The 18,163-nt window shown below is 38.0% G+C and overlaps 1 protein-coding gene across 1 annotated transcript in view; it reads left to right on the top strand.

Moving 5' to 3' along the window:
* Positions 1-18,163, top strand: part of POU2F1 (POU class 2 homeobox 1) — a 79,693-nt gene that overhangs the window by 34,496 nt on the left and 27,034 nt on the right. Inside the window, exons 5-9 of the mRNA XM_068964561.1 lie at positions 1,495-1,614; positions 4,417-4,605; positions 6,006-6,132; positions 7,271-7,365; positions 12,449-12,622. Coding sequence (XP_068820662.1) covers positions 1,495-1,614; positions 4,417-4,605; positions 6,006-6,132; positions 7,271-7,365; positions 12,449-12,622 — 705 coding nt within the window. The remainder of the gene's footprint in view (positions 1-1,494; positions 1,615-4,416; positions 4,606-6,005; positions 6,133-7,270; positions 7,366-12,448; positions 12,623-18,163) is intronic.

Here is an 18,163-nt window from a genome sequence, read left to right as displayed (position 1 = left end):
TCCCATTCTGCCACTCACGAGCTGTGTGAATTTTGGCAAGTCACTTCCTCCTGGGGCTCATTTTTTCTTATACAGTCAGCCCTGCCCACCCCCGGTTCCACATCTGGGTACAGAGAGCTGGCTGTGAAGGACTTCAGCATCTGCAGAGTTTGGTGTCTGGGGCAGGGGGGTGGGGGGTGGGGGGTGGGGGTGGTCCTGGAACGTATTCTCTGTAGATACCAAGGGGCAATTGCATATATTTAAGTGGACGAGTTTAGAAGATTGACAAGGTTCTTCTCTGTTCTGCCATGTCATGAGTCTTAGAATTGCAATTAAGCCTACTTATAAACATTAATGAGCTTCATACAGTCAAATTTAAAAACAAAACTTAAATCTAGGTGCTTTGTTTCTATGAACCATTCAGCATAACATGCAAAGTTTACTATTTACGCATTACTCCATAATACTTCAGTCAACCTGCTGCTTCCTTTCATTATAGTGTTTAGGTAACTAACAGTCAAGAGAGAAAAAGAGTATTCTTGAAGGCTGATTTCAGGGTTGCTAATGACTAAAGACCTTGGACTGAGCATTCCCTGAAACCAAGTGAAATATGGACCTAGTAACACATGGAGACGAGAAGAGAAATGAAAAGGAGATAATGTGACCTTCCTTTTTGAGGGAGAGGAGGTGGAAAATTGCCTTGGTTGCCATGGTAAACTGTTATCCCTTAGAGAGATGTTGGCAAACAGGCTGTATCTCCACTGTGGAATGTTTACAGTCTTGCACTGTAATTATCTCTCAATGACTGGCAGAATTAATCAGAGCCTTTATGTTAATTAGCCTTGCTGCAGTCCCCAAAACAGGTGGTGGGAAATATGCAAATCTAGGCAGAATTTTAATGCTCTGCATAACCAGTTTTAATTACCATAAAATTTTCTCTCAGTGCCCCTTTCAGGATCATATTCTCTTTCCCTCTTGGCTGCAGCATTTCCCTCTAAGCTTGTGTGTTACTTGATGGGGGAATGCTAAATTTATAGTCTTTAAAACATTAGTGGAAAAGTTCCGTGGGTCAAATAATCAATTTCTGAGATGGTATATAGGGAGGTTTTACACTGACCACCAAAGACATGTCCAAATGTTGAGATAGAGGGTCTGTCTAGTGTAAACATAGGTTGAAAATATGTTCTTCCCTTACTCTTTATTTCCAGAGTTAAAGATTTGTGTTTATGAAAAATTCTGTCAACTAGTAGAAGACCAAATTACTTTTTCTTCTTAAAAATTAAGAATTATTGAAAATTTTTAAAATTAAGAAAAACTAAGCAGCTTTGCTAGTTTTAGAATAAGAAGTCTCAAAACTTAATACATAAAATTAGGAAAATACAAAGATATAAGAAAGGAAATGTGAAGTTGGAAAACTCATGATTAGATAAGTCTGTGTTGTAAATCTTAAAATATGAAATTAGTACTTTTAAAAAATCAATTATTAAATCTTTTTTCCTCCCCCCACCCCCTCAGTCTAAACCTAATGAAGAATCGGGGGATTCACAGCAGCCAAGCCAGCCTTCCCAGCAGCCTTCAGTGCAGGCAGCCATCCCCCAGACCCAGCTTATGCTGGCTGGAGGACAGATAACTGGGGTAAGTTTTCACTGAGAGATTTGTAATAAGCTTTCTCTGTGTCAAAACTGCCATTGGCCAGTATCTGACTAGATCTGTTGACTGTAGCAGACACATGGCTATGCCTGGCATATGTCTTTAAAGGAATTCTCTACGTTGTAAACAGCTCTGAAAAAAGAGCTATCCTTGTCACGAGTTTTCAGTGTATTTTTTCTTACTATGGCAGATAGGCTCTGGGTAAACTTAAGAACTTTTTTAAACCAGTGTTTCAACTGTTGCTTCATCATGCAGTGAAATCATGTTCCCGTGGTTGAAATAGTTACAGTGATGAAATTGTATCAGTGGTTGTCAGTTTGGAGTTATAACATCACTGTAGAGTAGAAGTTAAAAGTGGATTAGTACCTATAAAAGAAAAACATTTAAAATTACTGTGTAGTGTTCTAAGGGGCTTCCCAAGTGGCTCAGTGGTAAAGAATCCACCCACAAATGCAAGAGACACAGGTTTGATCTCTGGGTCAGGAAGATCCCCTAGAGTAGGAAATTGAAACTTGTTCTAGTATTCTTGCCTGGAAAATTCCATGGACAGAGGAGCCTGGCAGGCTGCAGTCCGTGGGGTCACAAAGAGTCGGGCACAACTGAGTGACCGAGCACACACACGCAGTGTTCTAAAATGAGCCCTTTGCAGTCATGTCCTGGCTCTTCAGTGTACTGTGCCTCATCTCTCTGCCTCAGGCTTCCTTCAGTTAAACAGAGATGTTAATAATACTTAGCTCACAGTATTGTTTTAGAGATTAAGAGTAGTGATGTAGGTGAAATTCATAGAACAGTGTCTGGCGTGTCATAGCGTTCAATAAATGTCATCTGGGTTTTTTTGATAGTAAAGTTTGTTTTTTTTTTAATTTTAATTGGAGGCTAATTACTTTACAATATTGTGGTGGTTTTTGACATACAGTCACATGAATCCACCACAGGTATACACATGTTCCCCATCCTGACCCTCCCTCCCACCTCCCTCTCCATCCCATCCCTTAGGGTCATCCCAGTGCACCAGCCCTGAGCACCCTGTCTCATGCGTCAAACCTGAACTGGAGATCTGTTTCACATATGATAATATACATGTTTCAATGCCATTCTCCCAAATCATCCACCCTCGTCTTCTCCCACAGAGTCCAAAAGACCTTTCTTTACATCTGTGTCACTTTTGCTGTCTCGCATACAGGGTCATCATTACCATCTTTCTAAATTCCATATATATGCGTTAATATACTGTATTGGTGCTTTTCTTTCTGACTTACTTCACTCTGTATAATAGGCTCCAGTTTCATCCACCTCATTAGAACTGATTCGAATGCATTCTTTTTAATAGCTGAGTAATATTCCATTGTGTTTAGGTACCACAGCTTTCTTATCCATTCGTCAGCCGACGGACATCTAGGTTGCTTTCATGTCCTGGCTATTGTAAACAGTGCTGCAGTGAACATTGGGGTACACGTGTCTCTTTCAATATTGGTAGTAAATTGACCTGTGCAAGTATATTAAGCTTTTAACTTTTCAGATGTCTTTTCTCTGAGGCCCCATTAAAAATATTTTCCAATGTTGAAAATTTGTGTATTAAATTATCTTTTGTGGGGGAGTCAAGAGGAGTGGTAAGGAAGAGTTGTTTGTTATTCAGTTCATATCACATCAACCTACAAAATATTTTATTTCCTTCATTTCAGTTAAGTGTGTTTTGGCAGCAGAAGGCTCTTTTAAGAATAGTTGCAGAATTGTTTTACAAAATCCCATCAATAGAAATTAATATATGTTTACATATTATATAAAATATTTATAAACATCTCTCTTGATGGCTATTGGGATTTTGAATGATGTAATTTTGATTCTGTCTCTAATACACAAATTGTACTGGACCTTTTTTGAAGAAGGATTATGCCACTAAATGACATACTTGCTCTTCGGAATATTCCTTCTTGATTTGATCAGAACATGTCACCAAAAAGAAGGTAGAACATACTTAACACTTTAAGTGTGTTTGAAAAAAGCTGCATTTTGAAAGCAAGTGTAAATCTTCAAATACATTTCCTGTTTTCTTGTTTGGGTTTCGTTTGAGTGCCTAGTGTTTACAATAGTAAGAGACACTTGGGAATCCAGGTTCATGTGGCTGGAGCTTCTGTCAAACTTGGGCATGGGGCTCCGTTTGCATCTAAAGAGAGTGGCTGTCACCACCTGTTTCACAGAGATAATATATTGGAAAGAGGATGTAAAGTTGCAGAGATGCCATGCTTTCAGTAACAGAAAAGATCGTTGGGGAGGAGGCTGTAGGGAGACTTGGAAAAGAAACAAATGGACCTCATATTCTTTAATCATATCTTAGAACATAATGAAAGTGATGGAATATGGCAGGGATTCATGCTAATTAGAAGAAGCTGGGCCTTATCAGTTCTTTCCTGGTCAGATCCAGCATCCTTGTTCCTTATTCATCTCACTAATCACTTGCTGTTCTGTTGGGTGTAAATTTCTTTTCATTTCCTGTCAGTATTGATTCTTTTCTTTGTTGCTTACTAGTTAATTACTTTTTTGCCTGAACCCTTGGGCCTGGACAAGCTTGAATGATTAAGTCCAGAGTGAGGACCACTATTTTAATGTAAATGGTCTGCAAGTAATGGTAGCTTGATCACTGATGACCATTTTAGCCTCATACTTGCCATATGAAGTTCGGTAGCTATGATTTAATACCACTTGAGTTACTTACTTCAAAGCAGTTGGCTTGCATTAGGGGCGCATCTCCTTTAACCCTTTCCAACTGCTTGTCCTGATCTTGTTCAGCTGACTCTGACCCCAGCCCAGCAGCAGCTACTACTACAGCAGGCACAGGCACAGGCGCAGCTGCTGGCGGCCGCCGTGCAGCAGCATTCCGCCAGCCAGCAGCACAGCGCTGCTGGGGCCACCATCTCCGCCTCCGCCGCCACACCCATGACGCAGATCCCCTTGTCTCAGCCCATACAGATCGCACAGGTGAGTGAGTGACTCCCATCGCTGGGGCGGGAAGGGAGGAACAGGATGGCAGAGTTTCTGTGGTCTTAAGTTCACTTCTGATTGTTAGTGTGGGCGCTTAAAGGCCTGAGAAGCTCTAAATCAGTGACATGAGTGATGAAGCCTTCTTTACTACTGAACTAGAAATAATACATTTGTTTGCTTATTTGAGTTGGTATTATAAACACATAACCGATTATTTGAATAACTGTTTATATTAGGTGGCAGCTCTTGAATAATTAGCTGGCGTATTTCTGGAGCAGAGGATCGCTATATTTAATTAGCTAATTACAGCAGGCACGCGTTCTTTCACATGCTCTGCAGTGGGTGTTGCCACCTGCGTGTAAGAGGAACTGGGAACCATCTCTCTGCTACAGAGTGATTGGCTTTGTGCGGAACTGCATTAGAGTGTTGTTTGGCTTTAATTTTTGCATTTTAGGGCAGAGTATCCAGAGATAATAAAAATTTATTTAGAGAGGCATAGACAGTTCTACCAAGGAGTAAAGTAAATGGAAACCTTTATCTCAAGGAGAGGAAAAAAGTAGTAGTCACATCAGTGAAATGATGAAGAGTTATTATGAGTCCAATGCAAATAATTGTTTTATACCCCCAGAGAAGACTCAGAAATGGGCTTAAATTATAGCTAGAATTTGACTAAACATTACAAAAGCCAATAAACTATAAGTACAGAATAGATGTCAGACTAATGTTTATGACTATTATGTAATAGTCATTGTTTTTATTTTGCCCATTTTTTTCATTACCAAATAAATGTTTTTCATGCCTAAGTTGTGAGACTCTATCTTGACATTATTCTAATAAGATAACATACATGCAAGGACATTAAAAATTATGAAATAATAAGCCAATATAAGCAAGTTTAATATGTTATAGATCAGATTTTTATGTGGATAGATTTTTTCAAAATTTATGCACTGTTTTCTCAGTTGAGTTAGGCTGGTGCCAAATTTCATAGGTCTTTTATTAATACAGGTTCAGACATAACACTTAATTTTTACTCTACAAGAGGAAATTCAGTCAGTCACTTAAAAAAGCAACATATTTTCTCACTTGATTTTTAAAGCTCATGTTGGTCCCTACATGTTAAAGATACCACCATAAGCATTTAACTATTGAAAATTAGATTTCACGTAAGTCATGACGCAATATATGCTCATAGAAACAGCATGTCCATGTCGCAGCTCCAGGTTCCTTTGCACGCTTTGGAACATATCCAGAGCACATCCTTGTTAGGAGTTTATAATAATGTCAAATATTGACTCTTTTTATTTGGATGACAGAACTCATCATCTGGGAAACTTAAGATTAAGCACACTTTTATTTCAGAATCTCCAATCCATGTTGTAATCCTACTTTTTTAGGATCTGCAACAACTGCAGCAACTTCAACAGCAGAATCTCAACCTGCAACAGTTTGTACTGGTCCATCCAACAACCAACCTGCAACCAGCGCAGTTTATCATCTCACAGACGCCCCAGGGCCAGCAGGGTGAGCACCTCCTTAGAACTTATTAGTGGCACACCAAGGCTGTCCACTTGTCCACACAGATGCTAACTATTGTATTTTGGCCCGGAAGCTGTCCATTAAAACAGTGGGGTTTTGGTTTTTTTTTTTTTTTAATTTAATTTAAGCTCAATATTCATGTTGAGAGAAACTTTGTCATGCATACCTCATTATTGAAGGTCATCATTCCCTGCCTTTCATATGCTTACTCAGTAAGGAGTACTGTGAGTTTGGCCAAAAGTCTCAGTTAAATTCTTCAGCTGCTGAACATATATTGGATAAGTTGCTTCTAATGTTTTGATAGTTTTTCATGGGAATGTGTTCAAAGAATGTGGGCTGAGGATTTGAGCATTGAAAATATATGCTTCTAACAATCATTGGTTTTCTTTTAAAGTTTAAGAAAAAGAGGGTATCATGTTAGAAACTGTAGAAATTTGGGGAGTTATAAAAAAAATCTTCAAGGCCTTTTAGTGCTAAATGTTGTTGTGTTATTTCTGTATAAAGTGCAGTCATGTTTGTTGGGCTGGTTAATGGAATCAGTATAGACAGTATTAGAGTATCAAGGCTTCAGCCCAAGGAATATTAGTGCATTACTGCTTCCTCATTATTTCTTTTTTAGCCTTTTTTCTTAATCATTCAAAAATCTTTTGTTGTACACATACCAATTCCAGTTTTAAACGATTAAGATAGCCTGCCCCTTTCATGAACTAGACAGTTCTCTGGTCTAGCATATACTAGCAGTTTCTAATTGCTTTTTGGTTAAGAAGTAGAGCTTTGTGGGTTTTGGGTTTTTTTTTTTTTTTTTTTTGGAGTTTCAAGCTGCTCCATTTAAAATACTTCTTTGCTTTCATGCATTCCTTCCTAAAATAAAACAATTGATCAACCAGAAAGGTTAGGTTACACCAAAGACATATACCAGTTTTACATTTTTCCATATCTTCTTGCCCAAATTGTATTTAATAAGACTGAATTGTATTTAATAAGACTGTAGGCAGATAAGACCTTAAGAGTTTTAAGACCAGTAGGACTATCAGGATATCAGTTGAAAATCTCACTTCATTTTCTTATGCCATATATTCAAGGTAATCTTTAACGTTGGACATAACATGTTTGTGTTTTGTAGGTCTCCTGCAAGCGCAAAATCTTCTAACACAACTACCTCAGCAAAGCCAAGCCAACCTCCTACAGTCTCAGCCAAGCATCGCCCTCACCTCCCAGGTCAGTTTTCTTCCATGAGAGTTGCTTTCTTTTATCCTGTTGTCTTGAGATACTTTGGGGCTCTGTCTAATTCAACTCCCTAATAAAAATAATTGGAATAGTTTTAAAATACTCACCAAAAATTTCAAAGCTAGGTTTATCAGCTTCGTAGAAGACAATGCTGCCAAATTGATGTAGTCTTTGAAAACCTTCAACGAGTCCCTATTTTCTTACATGTTCATAAAGAATAGCTCTGTTAGCACTGAATGAGTAATGCATTCTGGCTCTTTGCCCACCCTCCCCCCGAACATATGACAGTAGAGATTACCACTTGAACTAGTCACCTAGCGCCTCAGTTAAAACCGTCATTGTTCTTTGCTCTTTCTCAGGAACTGTGAAGAAACTCTTATCTCTGTGTTTTATTCCCTATCTCAACTTGCCTTTGCTGCTTTAGCTAATTTCTTCCAGAGGTTAACGATAGAAAAAGTGCAAGTCTAGGCATCTAGAGGTTAAGAGGTTAAGGCTTTAGACCTAGTTCTGTTTCTTTCCTAGCTGTGACTTTGAGCATATCATTTCTCCTTTCTGTACTTCCATTTCCTTATCTGTAAAGTAGGTAATTGAACTAGCTGATCCTCAATTCCCCTTCCATCTCTGATTCTCTTTGTTCATAACTATGGAAGCTATCACTTGATACTAACAAATTACTAGATTTGACCAAATTCAACAACTGTTTATGATTTAAAAAAAAAAAAAAACTCTTCTAAGAACAGAAAGTAACTTTCTCAACCTGCTAAAAGGCATCTACCAAAAAAAAACCATTATAAAGATTGAACAGTTATGCACTGTTACCACTTTTATTCAGCATTGTACTGAAGAGCCTAGCAATTCAGTAAGATAAGAAAATAAAGAACATGTAAGTTAGAAAGGAAGGGTCTCCTTTGGCAGACAACATGATTGTCTATGCAGAAAATTCAGAGGAATCTACAAAAATATTGCTGGAATTAGTAAATGAACTTAGCAAGTATGATACAAAGTTACTTAGTAACTTAGCAAGCAAGATACAAAGTCAATAGACAAAAATCTTTGGATTAATAAAAATCATTTGGAAATTGAAATTAAGAAAAATATTTGCAGTAATTAAGAGTAAATTTAACAAAATGTTTATAAGACCTATACATTGAAGACTACAAAATCTTGCTGAGTGAAATTGAAGAAGACCTAAGTAAATGGAGAGATGTAATGTGTTCATGAAGACTTCAATTGGTAAAATAAGATCTCTCCAAATTGATCTATAAATTCAATACAATGCCAATTAATATCTACAGCTTTCTTTGAAGAAATATGTATGGTGTTTCTAACATTTGTACAGAATTGAAGAGGTCATGGAATAGCCAAACAATTTTGAAAAGTGAGAAAGTTAAAGGATTACTCGTTGTCCAGAATTATTACACAACTATGGTAAGAAAGACAGTGTGATAATGGCATGTGAATAGAAATAGAGCAGAAGTCCAATAGACCTGCATTATCAAGAACCAACTGGCCATCCATCGGCAGAAAAAAAAAGAACCTCACTCCTTATTTCACAACGATATTATTGTTGTTGCTCAGTCACATTCGACTCTTTGGGAACCCATTGATGGCAGCACTCCAGGCCTCCCTGTCCCTCACTATCTCCCGAAGTTTGCCCAGGTTCACATCCACTGAAGCAGTAATGTCATCCCACCATCTCATCCTCTGTCACCCTCTTCTCCTTCACAGTGATATACAAAGATTAATTTGAAATGGGTTGCAGACCTAAATTTCTAGAAAAAAACTTAAGGGAAAATCTTTGTGTCCCTGGATAAGGTAATTTCTTGAGTGGGACACAAAAAGCACTAACCATAAAAGAAAAAAAAGTAATAAATTTAATTTCATAAAAATTAAAAGCTTCTGTTGAAAGAATGAAAAGCCACAGACTGGAAGAAAATATTTTTGAAACATATATATATATATATATATATATATATATATATATATATATATATATATACACACACACACACACTTATATATATATATAAAAGGCTTATATCCAGATTATATAAAGAACTCCTACAGCACAATAAGACAACCTGTTTTTTCAAGGGGGTGTGTGCAAAATATTTGAAGATATTTTACCAAAGAAGGCATGTTAAATACCCAATAAGTGTATGAAAAGATGCTCAAAATTATTAGTCATGAGGAAAATGCAAATGAAATATCACTACCCAGTAGAACGGGCAAAATTAAAGATTATGATAATACTAAGTGTTGATGAGAATATAAAGCAAACCCAGCTCTTAAACATTGCCACTGGGGTTGCAGATTGATGCAGGCCCTTTAGAGAAGAACTTGGTGGTTTCTTATCAAGTTAAATACACCTTATGACTCAGCAGCTGTACTCTCAGAAATGAGTGCATTTGCTCACACAAAGGCCTGCATATGAATGCTCATAGAGCTTTTATGAACAGCCTAAACATCCATCAACTGGTAAATAGATAACATAAATTTTGACATATCTATACGATGGATTGCTACTCAGCCATAGAAACAAATGTACTTACGATACATTCAACATCATATATGAATTTCTAAAGCATTATGCCAGGTGAAAGAAGACAAACATAAAAAACTGTGTACTGCATGATTCAATTAATATGGCATTTGACAACAAAGCTATAGGGACAGAAATCAAATCAGTGGTTGCCAGGGGATGGGGGCTAGGGGTGAGGATTGACCACAAAGGGCCCAGGAAACTTTTGAGGGTGATGGAAATTTTCTGCATCTCAATCGCTTATAAGAGTTTTATGACTAAATAGAGTTGTCAAAACCCATCCAACTGTACACTTTTAAATGGTGTGTTTAATTATGAATAAGCGGAATTATGAAAGTGAGGTTGAAAAGAAAACCTATACAGCAGTTCCTTTCTGACCTGTGAGCTTTGTGAACAGTGGCAGGGCTGACAGCTTCATCCTGACTCCTGCTCACTGAATTTTACTCTACTATTTCTAGATCTGGCCCAGTCCAGCCTGAGGTTTCTGGAGTTGGGGTAACTTATCTGTAACCACTCCACCAAAAGGTACCCAAGCTATTTTTAGTCCTTTATTATTTGAGAATGGGGCTACTTCAAGCCTGGAAATAAAGCAACTGTCTGATAGTTGAGACACAGCTCTAACCATCAACCAGTTTCACTGGGAAGTTGTAACCACATAGGACTCTAACTTGGTTGGTAAAGTTTTGGGTTCCTCCAGGTGGTCAGGTTAAAATTTTCTCAGTGTCAGCATGCCAGAGAGATTAATTTTGTTGTCTTCATTGAAGAGGGATGATAGAGAGGCGCTTACCCCAAGTGTAGGCATGCGCAATTCCTATTATGTAGTTTTCAGGGGCAGTTAGTTCAGTTGGAGAGAGCATATTACTAATGAGGTAAAATTTAGGGGTATACAATGCATTAAAATTATAAGGAAAAAAGTACACAACCAGAGACTCCATCTGTAATCCTGTCCTGTAATCTCTCACCTGGGCTTCTGTTCACAGAGAGGGTTAACTGATGCAGTTATGATGCAGTCAGGGCAGCACCCTCACTAGTGAGGACTCAGAAGGAGGGTTCTACTCGGAGCCTGTGAGTCAAAAAAGATAGATTATACCCTTATGTCCCCAAATAAACTTTAGATGGGTTTAAATAATTAAACATTTTTAAAGACATAAAAGAAGCAGGATATGTTTAGCTAGAAATAAGTCAAAGCTTTCTCAGATTTGAAGCAACAGCAGATACTGAGGAAGAGAAAATAGTTCACCCAAATGATAATTCAAAACTTACATACACTGAAAACTAAAAGGAGAAAAGCAGAGTGGGAAAAGCATTTGTATTAATACAATAGACAAAGGCTTAATCTAGAACATTTGATGAGCTCTTTGAGAATAAGGATACCATTAATATATAAATGGATTGTGGATGTAAAGTTAATTCACATGAAAGGAAGTACGGGTAATAATTAACACATGGGAAAATTTTGGCTTTAAGTAATAAGAAATAAGAGTTAAGGTGTTAGCAAAGTGCAGTTTATTCCTGAATTAGTAAAACATTTTTTAAAACTGCTAACACAAATCATGTGGAAAACATTGTATACTGAGAACCAGCATTATGATGTGTGCCAGAAGCCACGAAATTGTGTATGGTATACTCTTTATCCAGTTACAGAAAAATCCTTTGTGAATTTATCTCAAAGAACTAATTAGGTGGAAAAAATGACTGTATGCACAGTGTTTCTTTGTGGTATCATCTATGTTAGTAAAAACAAATGAAAAATATCTAACGATAAAGAAATGGTTAAATAAATTATTATGATTTTATTACCTTTCAGCCCAGCTTTGACAATTATGATGACTGAAACAACATAGTAGAAAACATTGAAACCTAGCGTTGAGAGAGAAGAGCAGAGCATAAAATTTTGTCACTATAATTACAGTTAAGGTTAACAATGGATCAGTAGATGTATGGGAGGAGGAAAACTTCGAGAGGTCATGGATAATTTAACAGCATAAAAATGAAGCTCTATGGAAGAAAACTTGAACAAATAGTCAGAAATGAAGCTATTAAGTTATTTAAACTATAGGTGATTTGTTTTTCCCCCTTAAAATAGTTTTTAATAATCTTATTTTTTATAATATTCTATTACAAGTAGGAGATATGATAGTGATAAGACAGGGATGGTTCCTGCTGTTGAAACTTACAGTTAAAGTGACATATTTGTGATACACGTTCTTAAAAATAAAGACTGATTTCTTAAATGACATGAGATGTGTGTATTCAGACCATTTGAAAACTCCAGGATAATGGACTTCATTTTTGCATATTCAGGCCTTTTCCGCAGATGTGCGTGTTTGACCCTGACTGTAACTGTAGTGTATCTAGCATCACACTCTGCTTTTCTCACTGGGGTTACGTTGTGCCTGCCACACTGTTACATGGTCTTCATAGTTCTTGAATATAGCTGTTCCTGTAAATTGTTTGCTTGCAGCATTCCAGATATGAACTTAAATTTCTTAGCGTACGTTTGTTCTTATGCTTCTGTTCCTTCTCTAACAGCCAGCAACCCCAACACGCACAATAGCAGCAACCCCAATTCAGACACTTCCACAGAGCCAGGCAACACCAAAGCGGATTGATACTCCCAGCTTGGAGGAGCCCAGTGACCTTGAGGAGCTTGAGCAGTTTGCCAAGACCTTCAAACAAAGACGAATCAAACTTGGATTCACTCAGGTAGGATGAACCTACCTTTAACTTAGGCTTCCTTCCTTGGCCAGGTCCAAATATTTGCATTCCATGTCCAAAGACCCTTCTAAGGAGCAGTATATTTCTCAGGTTTGTTTTTAATTTTGGACTGTAACTTTTTCTTAGCCATTTCCTACATTTATAAGTTTAGACTTTCATCATTTTTATTCATGTATAAATATATAATTTACTGTTATGCTAAAATTGTTAACATTTCTCTCAGAACACAGGCCTCTGAAATTAGAATTATACCAATAAATGGTGAGAATTTAAGAGATTATGTTGGGGAATGAAATAACTGTAATGTACTCAGGGCTGTGTGGTTTGAGAAACGTTTGGTTCTAGCCCTTCGTGTTGGATATAAGTAAGAATGAGAGGAATAAAGATTACTTTATTCCTTTTATAGTAGCTGAAAGGGGAAATATTTGAAAGACTTGTTTAAAATAGTTTGTGGGCAAAAGAAAGCATTAATGGAAACACATACACACACAAATACCCAGTAATACCAAGCTGAGGCTGATTAACTAAATAGGAATCTGTTGAAGATGAAAAATCCAAATTAATCAAAATCCAAAATAAATTTTTAAATGTCACCTAACAGAGGGTTTTTAAAGTGGAATGAATTTAATGGTTGAAACCTTTAAAGCTCTAGGTATATAGCTTGTTGTTCTAACCATTCCTGCTGACTTACTCTTAGATTAATGTGTCACAGATAAAGCAGGAAAATAATTAAACTGAATGACATTTATGTAAAGTGATGCAAGATTATTCAGTTCAGTCGCTCAGTCATGTCCAACTCTTTGGAACCCCATGAATCACAGCACACAGGCCTCCCTGTCCATCACCAACTTCCACAGTCCACTCAAAGCCGTGTCCATTGAGTCGATGATGCCATCCAACCATCTCATCCTCTCATCCCCTTCTCCTGCCCTCAATCTTTCCCAGCATCAGGGTCTTTTCCAAATAAGTCAGCTCTTCGCATCAGGTGGCCAAAGTATTGGAGTTTCAGCTTCAACATCAGTCCTACCAATGAACACCCAGGACTGATCTCCTTTAGGATGGACTGGTTGGATCTCCTTGCAGTCCAAGGGACTCTCAAGAGTCTTCTTCAACAACACAGTTCAAAAGCATCAATTCTTCAGTGCTCAGCTTTCTTCACAGTCCAACTCTCACATCCATACATGGCCACTGGAAAAACCATAGCCTTGAATAAACGGACCTTTGTTGGCAAAGTACTGTCTCTGCTTTTGAATATGCTTGTCTAGGTTGGTCATTACTTTCCTTCCAAGAAGTAAGCGTCTTTTAATTTCATGGCTGCAGTCACCATCTGCAGTGATTTTGGAGCCCAGAAAAATAAAGTCAGCCACTGTTTCTACTGTTTCCCCATCCATTTCCCATGAAGTGATGGGACCAGATGCCATGATCTTTGTTTTCTGAATGTTGAGCTTTGAGCCAACTTTTTCACTCTCCTCTTTCACTTTCATAAGAGGCTCTTTAGTTCTTCTTTACTTTCTGCCATAAAGGTGGTGTCATCTGCATATCTGAGGTTATTGATATTTCTCCCGGCAATCTTGATTCCAGCTTGTGCTTCCTCCAGCCCAGCGTTTCTCATGATGTACTCTGCATAGAAGTTAAATAAGCAGGGTGACAATATACAGCCTTGACGTACTCCTTTTCCTATTTGGAACCAGTCTGTTGTTCCCTGTCTAGTTCTAACTGTTGCTTCCTGACCTGCATACAGGTTTCTCAAGAGACAGTTCAGGTGGTCTGGTATTCCCATCTCTTTCAGAATTTTCCAGTTTATTGTGATCCATACAGTCAAAGGCTTTGGCATAGTCAATAAAGCAGAAATAGATGTTTTTCTGGAACTCTCTTGCTTTTTCGATGATCCAGCGGATGTTGGCAACTTGATCTCTGGTTCCTCTGCTTTTTCTAAAACCAGCTTGAACATCTGGAAGTTCACGTTTCACAAATTGCTGAAGCCCAGCTTGGAGAATTTTGAGCATTCCTTTACTAGCATGTGAGATGAGTGCAGTTGTGCGATAGTTTGAGCATTCTTTTGCAATGCCTTTCTTTGGAACTGGAATGAAAACGGACCTTTTCCAGTCCTGTGGCCATTGCTGAGTTTTCCAAATTTGCTGGCATATTGAGTGCAGCACTTTCACAGCATCATCATTTAGGATTTGAAATAGCTCAACTGGAATTCCATCACCTCCACTAGCTTTGTTCGTAGTGATACTTCCTAAGGCCCACTTGACTTCACATTCCAGGATGGCTGGCTCTAGGTGAGTGATCACATCATCCTGATTATTTGGGTCGTGAAGATCTTTTTTGTACAGTTCTTCTGTGTATTCTTGCCACCTCTTCTTAATATCTTCTGCTTCTGTTAGGGCCATACCATTTCTGTCCTTTATTGAGCCCATCTTTACATGAAATGTTCCCTTGGTATCTTTAATTTTCTTGAAGAGATCTCTATTCTTTCCCATTCTGTTGTTTTCCTCTATTTCTTTTCACTGATCACTGAGAAAGGCTTTCTTGGCTCTCCTTGCTATTCTTTGGAACTCTGCATTCAAATGGGTATATCTTTCCTTTTCCCCTTTGCTTTTCACTTCCCTTCTTTTCACAGCTATTTGTAAGGCCCCCTCAGATAGCCATTTTGCTTTTTTGCATTTCTTTTTCTTGTGGGCGGTCTTGATCCCTGTCTCCTGTACAGTGTCACAAATCTCCGTCCATGGCATCAGGCACTCTGTCTATCAGATCGAATCCCTTAAATCTATTTCTCACTTCCAGTGTAATGTCATAAGGGATTTGAATTAGGTCATACCTGAATGGTCTAGTAGTTTTCTCTACTTTCTTCAATTTAAATCTTTATTTGGCAATAAGGAGTTCATGATCTCAGCTACAGTCAGCTCCCAGTCTTGTTTTTGCTGACTGTATCGAGCTTCTTCATCTTTGGCTGCAAAGAATATAATCAATCTGATTTTTGTGTTGACCATCTGGTGATGTCCATGTGTAGAGTCTTCTCTTGTGTTGTTGGAATACAAAAGTAGGAAGTCAAGAAACACCTGGAGTAACAGGCAAATTTGGCCTTGGAGTACAGAACAGCAAAGGCTAATAGAGTTCGGCCAAGAGAACGCACTGGCCATAGCAAGATCATTAGTGAAATAAAATTACTGAAGTATAGATTAGATTGGGTATTTCAATAGAATCAGGAAAAGCCTGATGGTTTTTTCCCCAGAGAATATAATTACTGTTTGAAATTTAAGCCAGCACTAAAGTATTATCCAAATTATTTTATGTTGAAAGTGTTGTAACATACCACCTACTCTGGTAGATAAAAAATCAAGAATGACATCCCTGTTTTGTTCTTTATATTTCTTTGGTAATTTATTTTAGCTCAAAGAAACATTATATATTGAGAACATAAAATGTTTTTTAATAGATATAATAATTTTAGAGAAAATGCATATTTGTGAAGAGTCTCAGTTATGAGGAAACAAATTGTAATTCACAAAGTTTTTAGTACTTTGGAACTATCTAAACCATCTGACTGGCTTTTTAAAAGAAAGCTAAGATAATATAGAACTAGATTGGTAGAAATAAATTAATAAGCTTAAATAAGTATCAGGTTGGCAGGTTTAGCAGTGCTTCAGCTCTTGAGCTATCAGCATAGCATACTCTTCATTTCCTAGGAGATTGTTGTCCGAGTGATATGGCAAGACTGTTAAGGCTTTTAAAAACCTTTAACTTCTATACCAAATAGTGGTTCGCCCTTCTGTGGCATTTGACCCAACACACTGGCAGGGTTGCTTCTCTCTCTTTTTCTCTTTCTCTCTCTCTTGCTTTCTTTTTAGTATTTATGTATCTGGCTCTGTGGGGCCTTAACTGTGGCACACAGACTGTCGCCACCTCATGCAGGACCTTCCACAGGCGTGTGGGCTCTCACTGGGATGCACGGGCTCCGCTACTCCACAGCATATGGGCCCTCGTTGCCCAGTCAGGGATCACGCCCACATCCCCTGTATTCCAAGGCAGATTCTTAGCCACTGCACTAGCAGGAAAGCCCCTCTCTCTTGTTTTGATAAAGGAGCTTCCCTGTGATCTGCGTTCTGCTTGCAGTTTTATCCTGTTATTTGACACGTCACTTCCTTATTTTTCAAATGACTTTGACTTAGCAGTGGCAACATTTCACAGACCTTGACTGTGTGGATTAAGGCGCACATTACTGATGCAGGATGGGAAGATCAACGTGTTTTATGTCAGATACCTCAACTGTAGTTTTTTTAAACATTGCTTTGTATGCAGTTTATATACATTCATTCAGAGGGTAAGTTAGACATTCAAGTTATTAGTTGAAACAGACAAATTCCTGTTCTCTGAATAAATATACACGTTATTAGGTGTTTTAAACAGTATTTTCTAACTACATAATTTGTTATTAAAGGATTGCTATAGATGTTATTACATAATTAGAAGGCATGCCATATTCTAACACCATCCCTCACATGTGATACATTCATTATTTCCTAATCTCAGTCTTCATTCCTCTTTTTCTCTGCTTTTAAAATAAATCAAAGTGATATTATTTAGTTCAGATTATGTATGAGTTAACTGTTCAAACATTTACCCTGTGAGGGAGAACCCAAAGTGGTTATATATTACGGAAGCACTAAACCATCTGATATCAAATTAGTGAAAATTAGTATATTAACTCGGAGAAAGCAATGGCAACCCACTCCAGTGTTCTTGCCTGGAGAATCCCAGAGACAGTGGGCCCCCGTCTATGGGGTCGCACAGAGTCGGACACGACTGAAGCGATTTAGCAGTATATTAACTGAGGCATCTGCTGCTGTTTAGACAATGAAAGCCTTTACGTGTGATGGTCTACTTCTGCTCTGCTTCTGTGAGACGGTATATTCGGAGCTGTCAGTGAAGCCTTCTATGATTTTGTGTCTGTGCTGTCCAGTAGGATAGTCACTCTCCACACGTGCCTCCTGAGTACTTGAGAGGCAGCTAGCGGTGCTAAGGAATGACATTTCTAGTTTATCCGCTTTGAATTCATTTAAATTACACACGCAGCTGGTAGCTATTCTGTGGGAAAGATTAGAATATAGATCAGTTGGAGTTCAGTTCAGTCACTCAGTCGTGTCCGACTCTTTGCGACCCCATGAACCGCAGCATGCCAGGCCTCCCTGTCCATCACCAGCTCCCAGAGTTCACTCAGACTCACGTCCATCAAGTCAGTGATGCCATGCAGCCATCTCATCCTCTGTCATCCCCTTCTCCTCCTGCCCCCAGTTCAAGTATTCTCAAAGTCTCATTTTATCTTTATCCAACATTTCTCCTCTGTTAAACTTTTTGATACAGTTTGCTCACCAGTAAGAAAATGGGGTTTAAAAAGAAATATTCTTTCTTTTCACTGACTAACCCCTTATGTAAGTGCTAATAGACAATGTTCTATCCAAAAGGTGATTTATAGAGGAGATAAATCAAAGGAGTGATATATTCGTAATTCAAAATGAGTGTTGC

Source organism: Capricornis sumatraensis, chromosome 2 (assembly GCF_032405125.1).
Source record: "Capricornis sumatraensis isolate serow.1 chromosome 2, serow.2, whole genome shotgun sequence".
Taxonomy (NCBI): Eukaryota; Metazoa; Chordata; class Mammalia; order Artiodactyla; family Bovidae; genus Capricornis; species Capricornis sumatraensis.
This window is presented reverse-complemented; position numbering and strand designations above follow the sequence as displayed.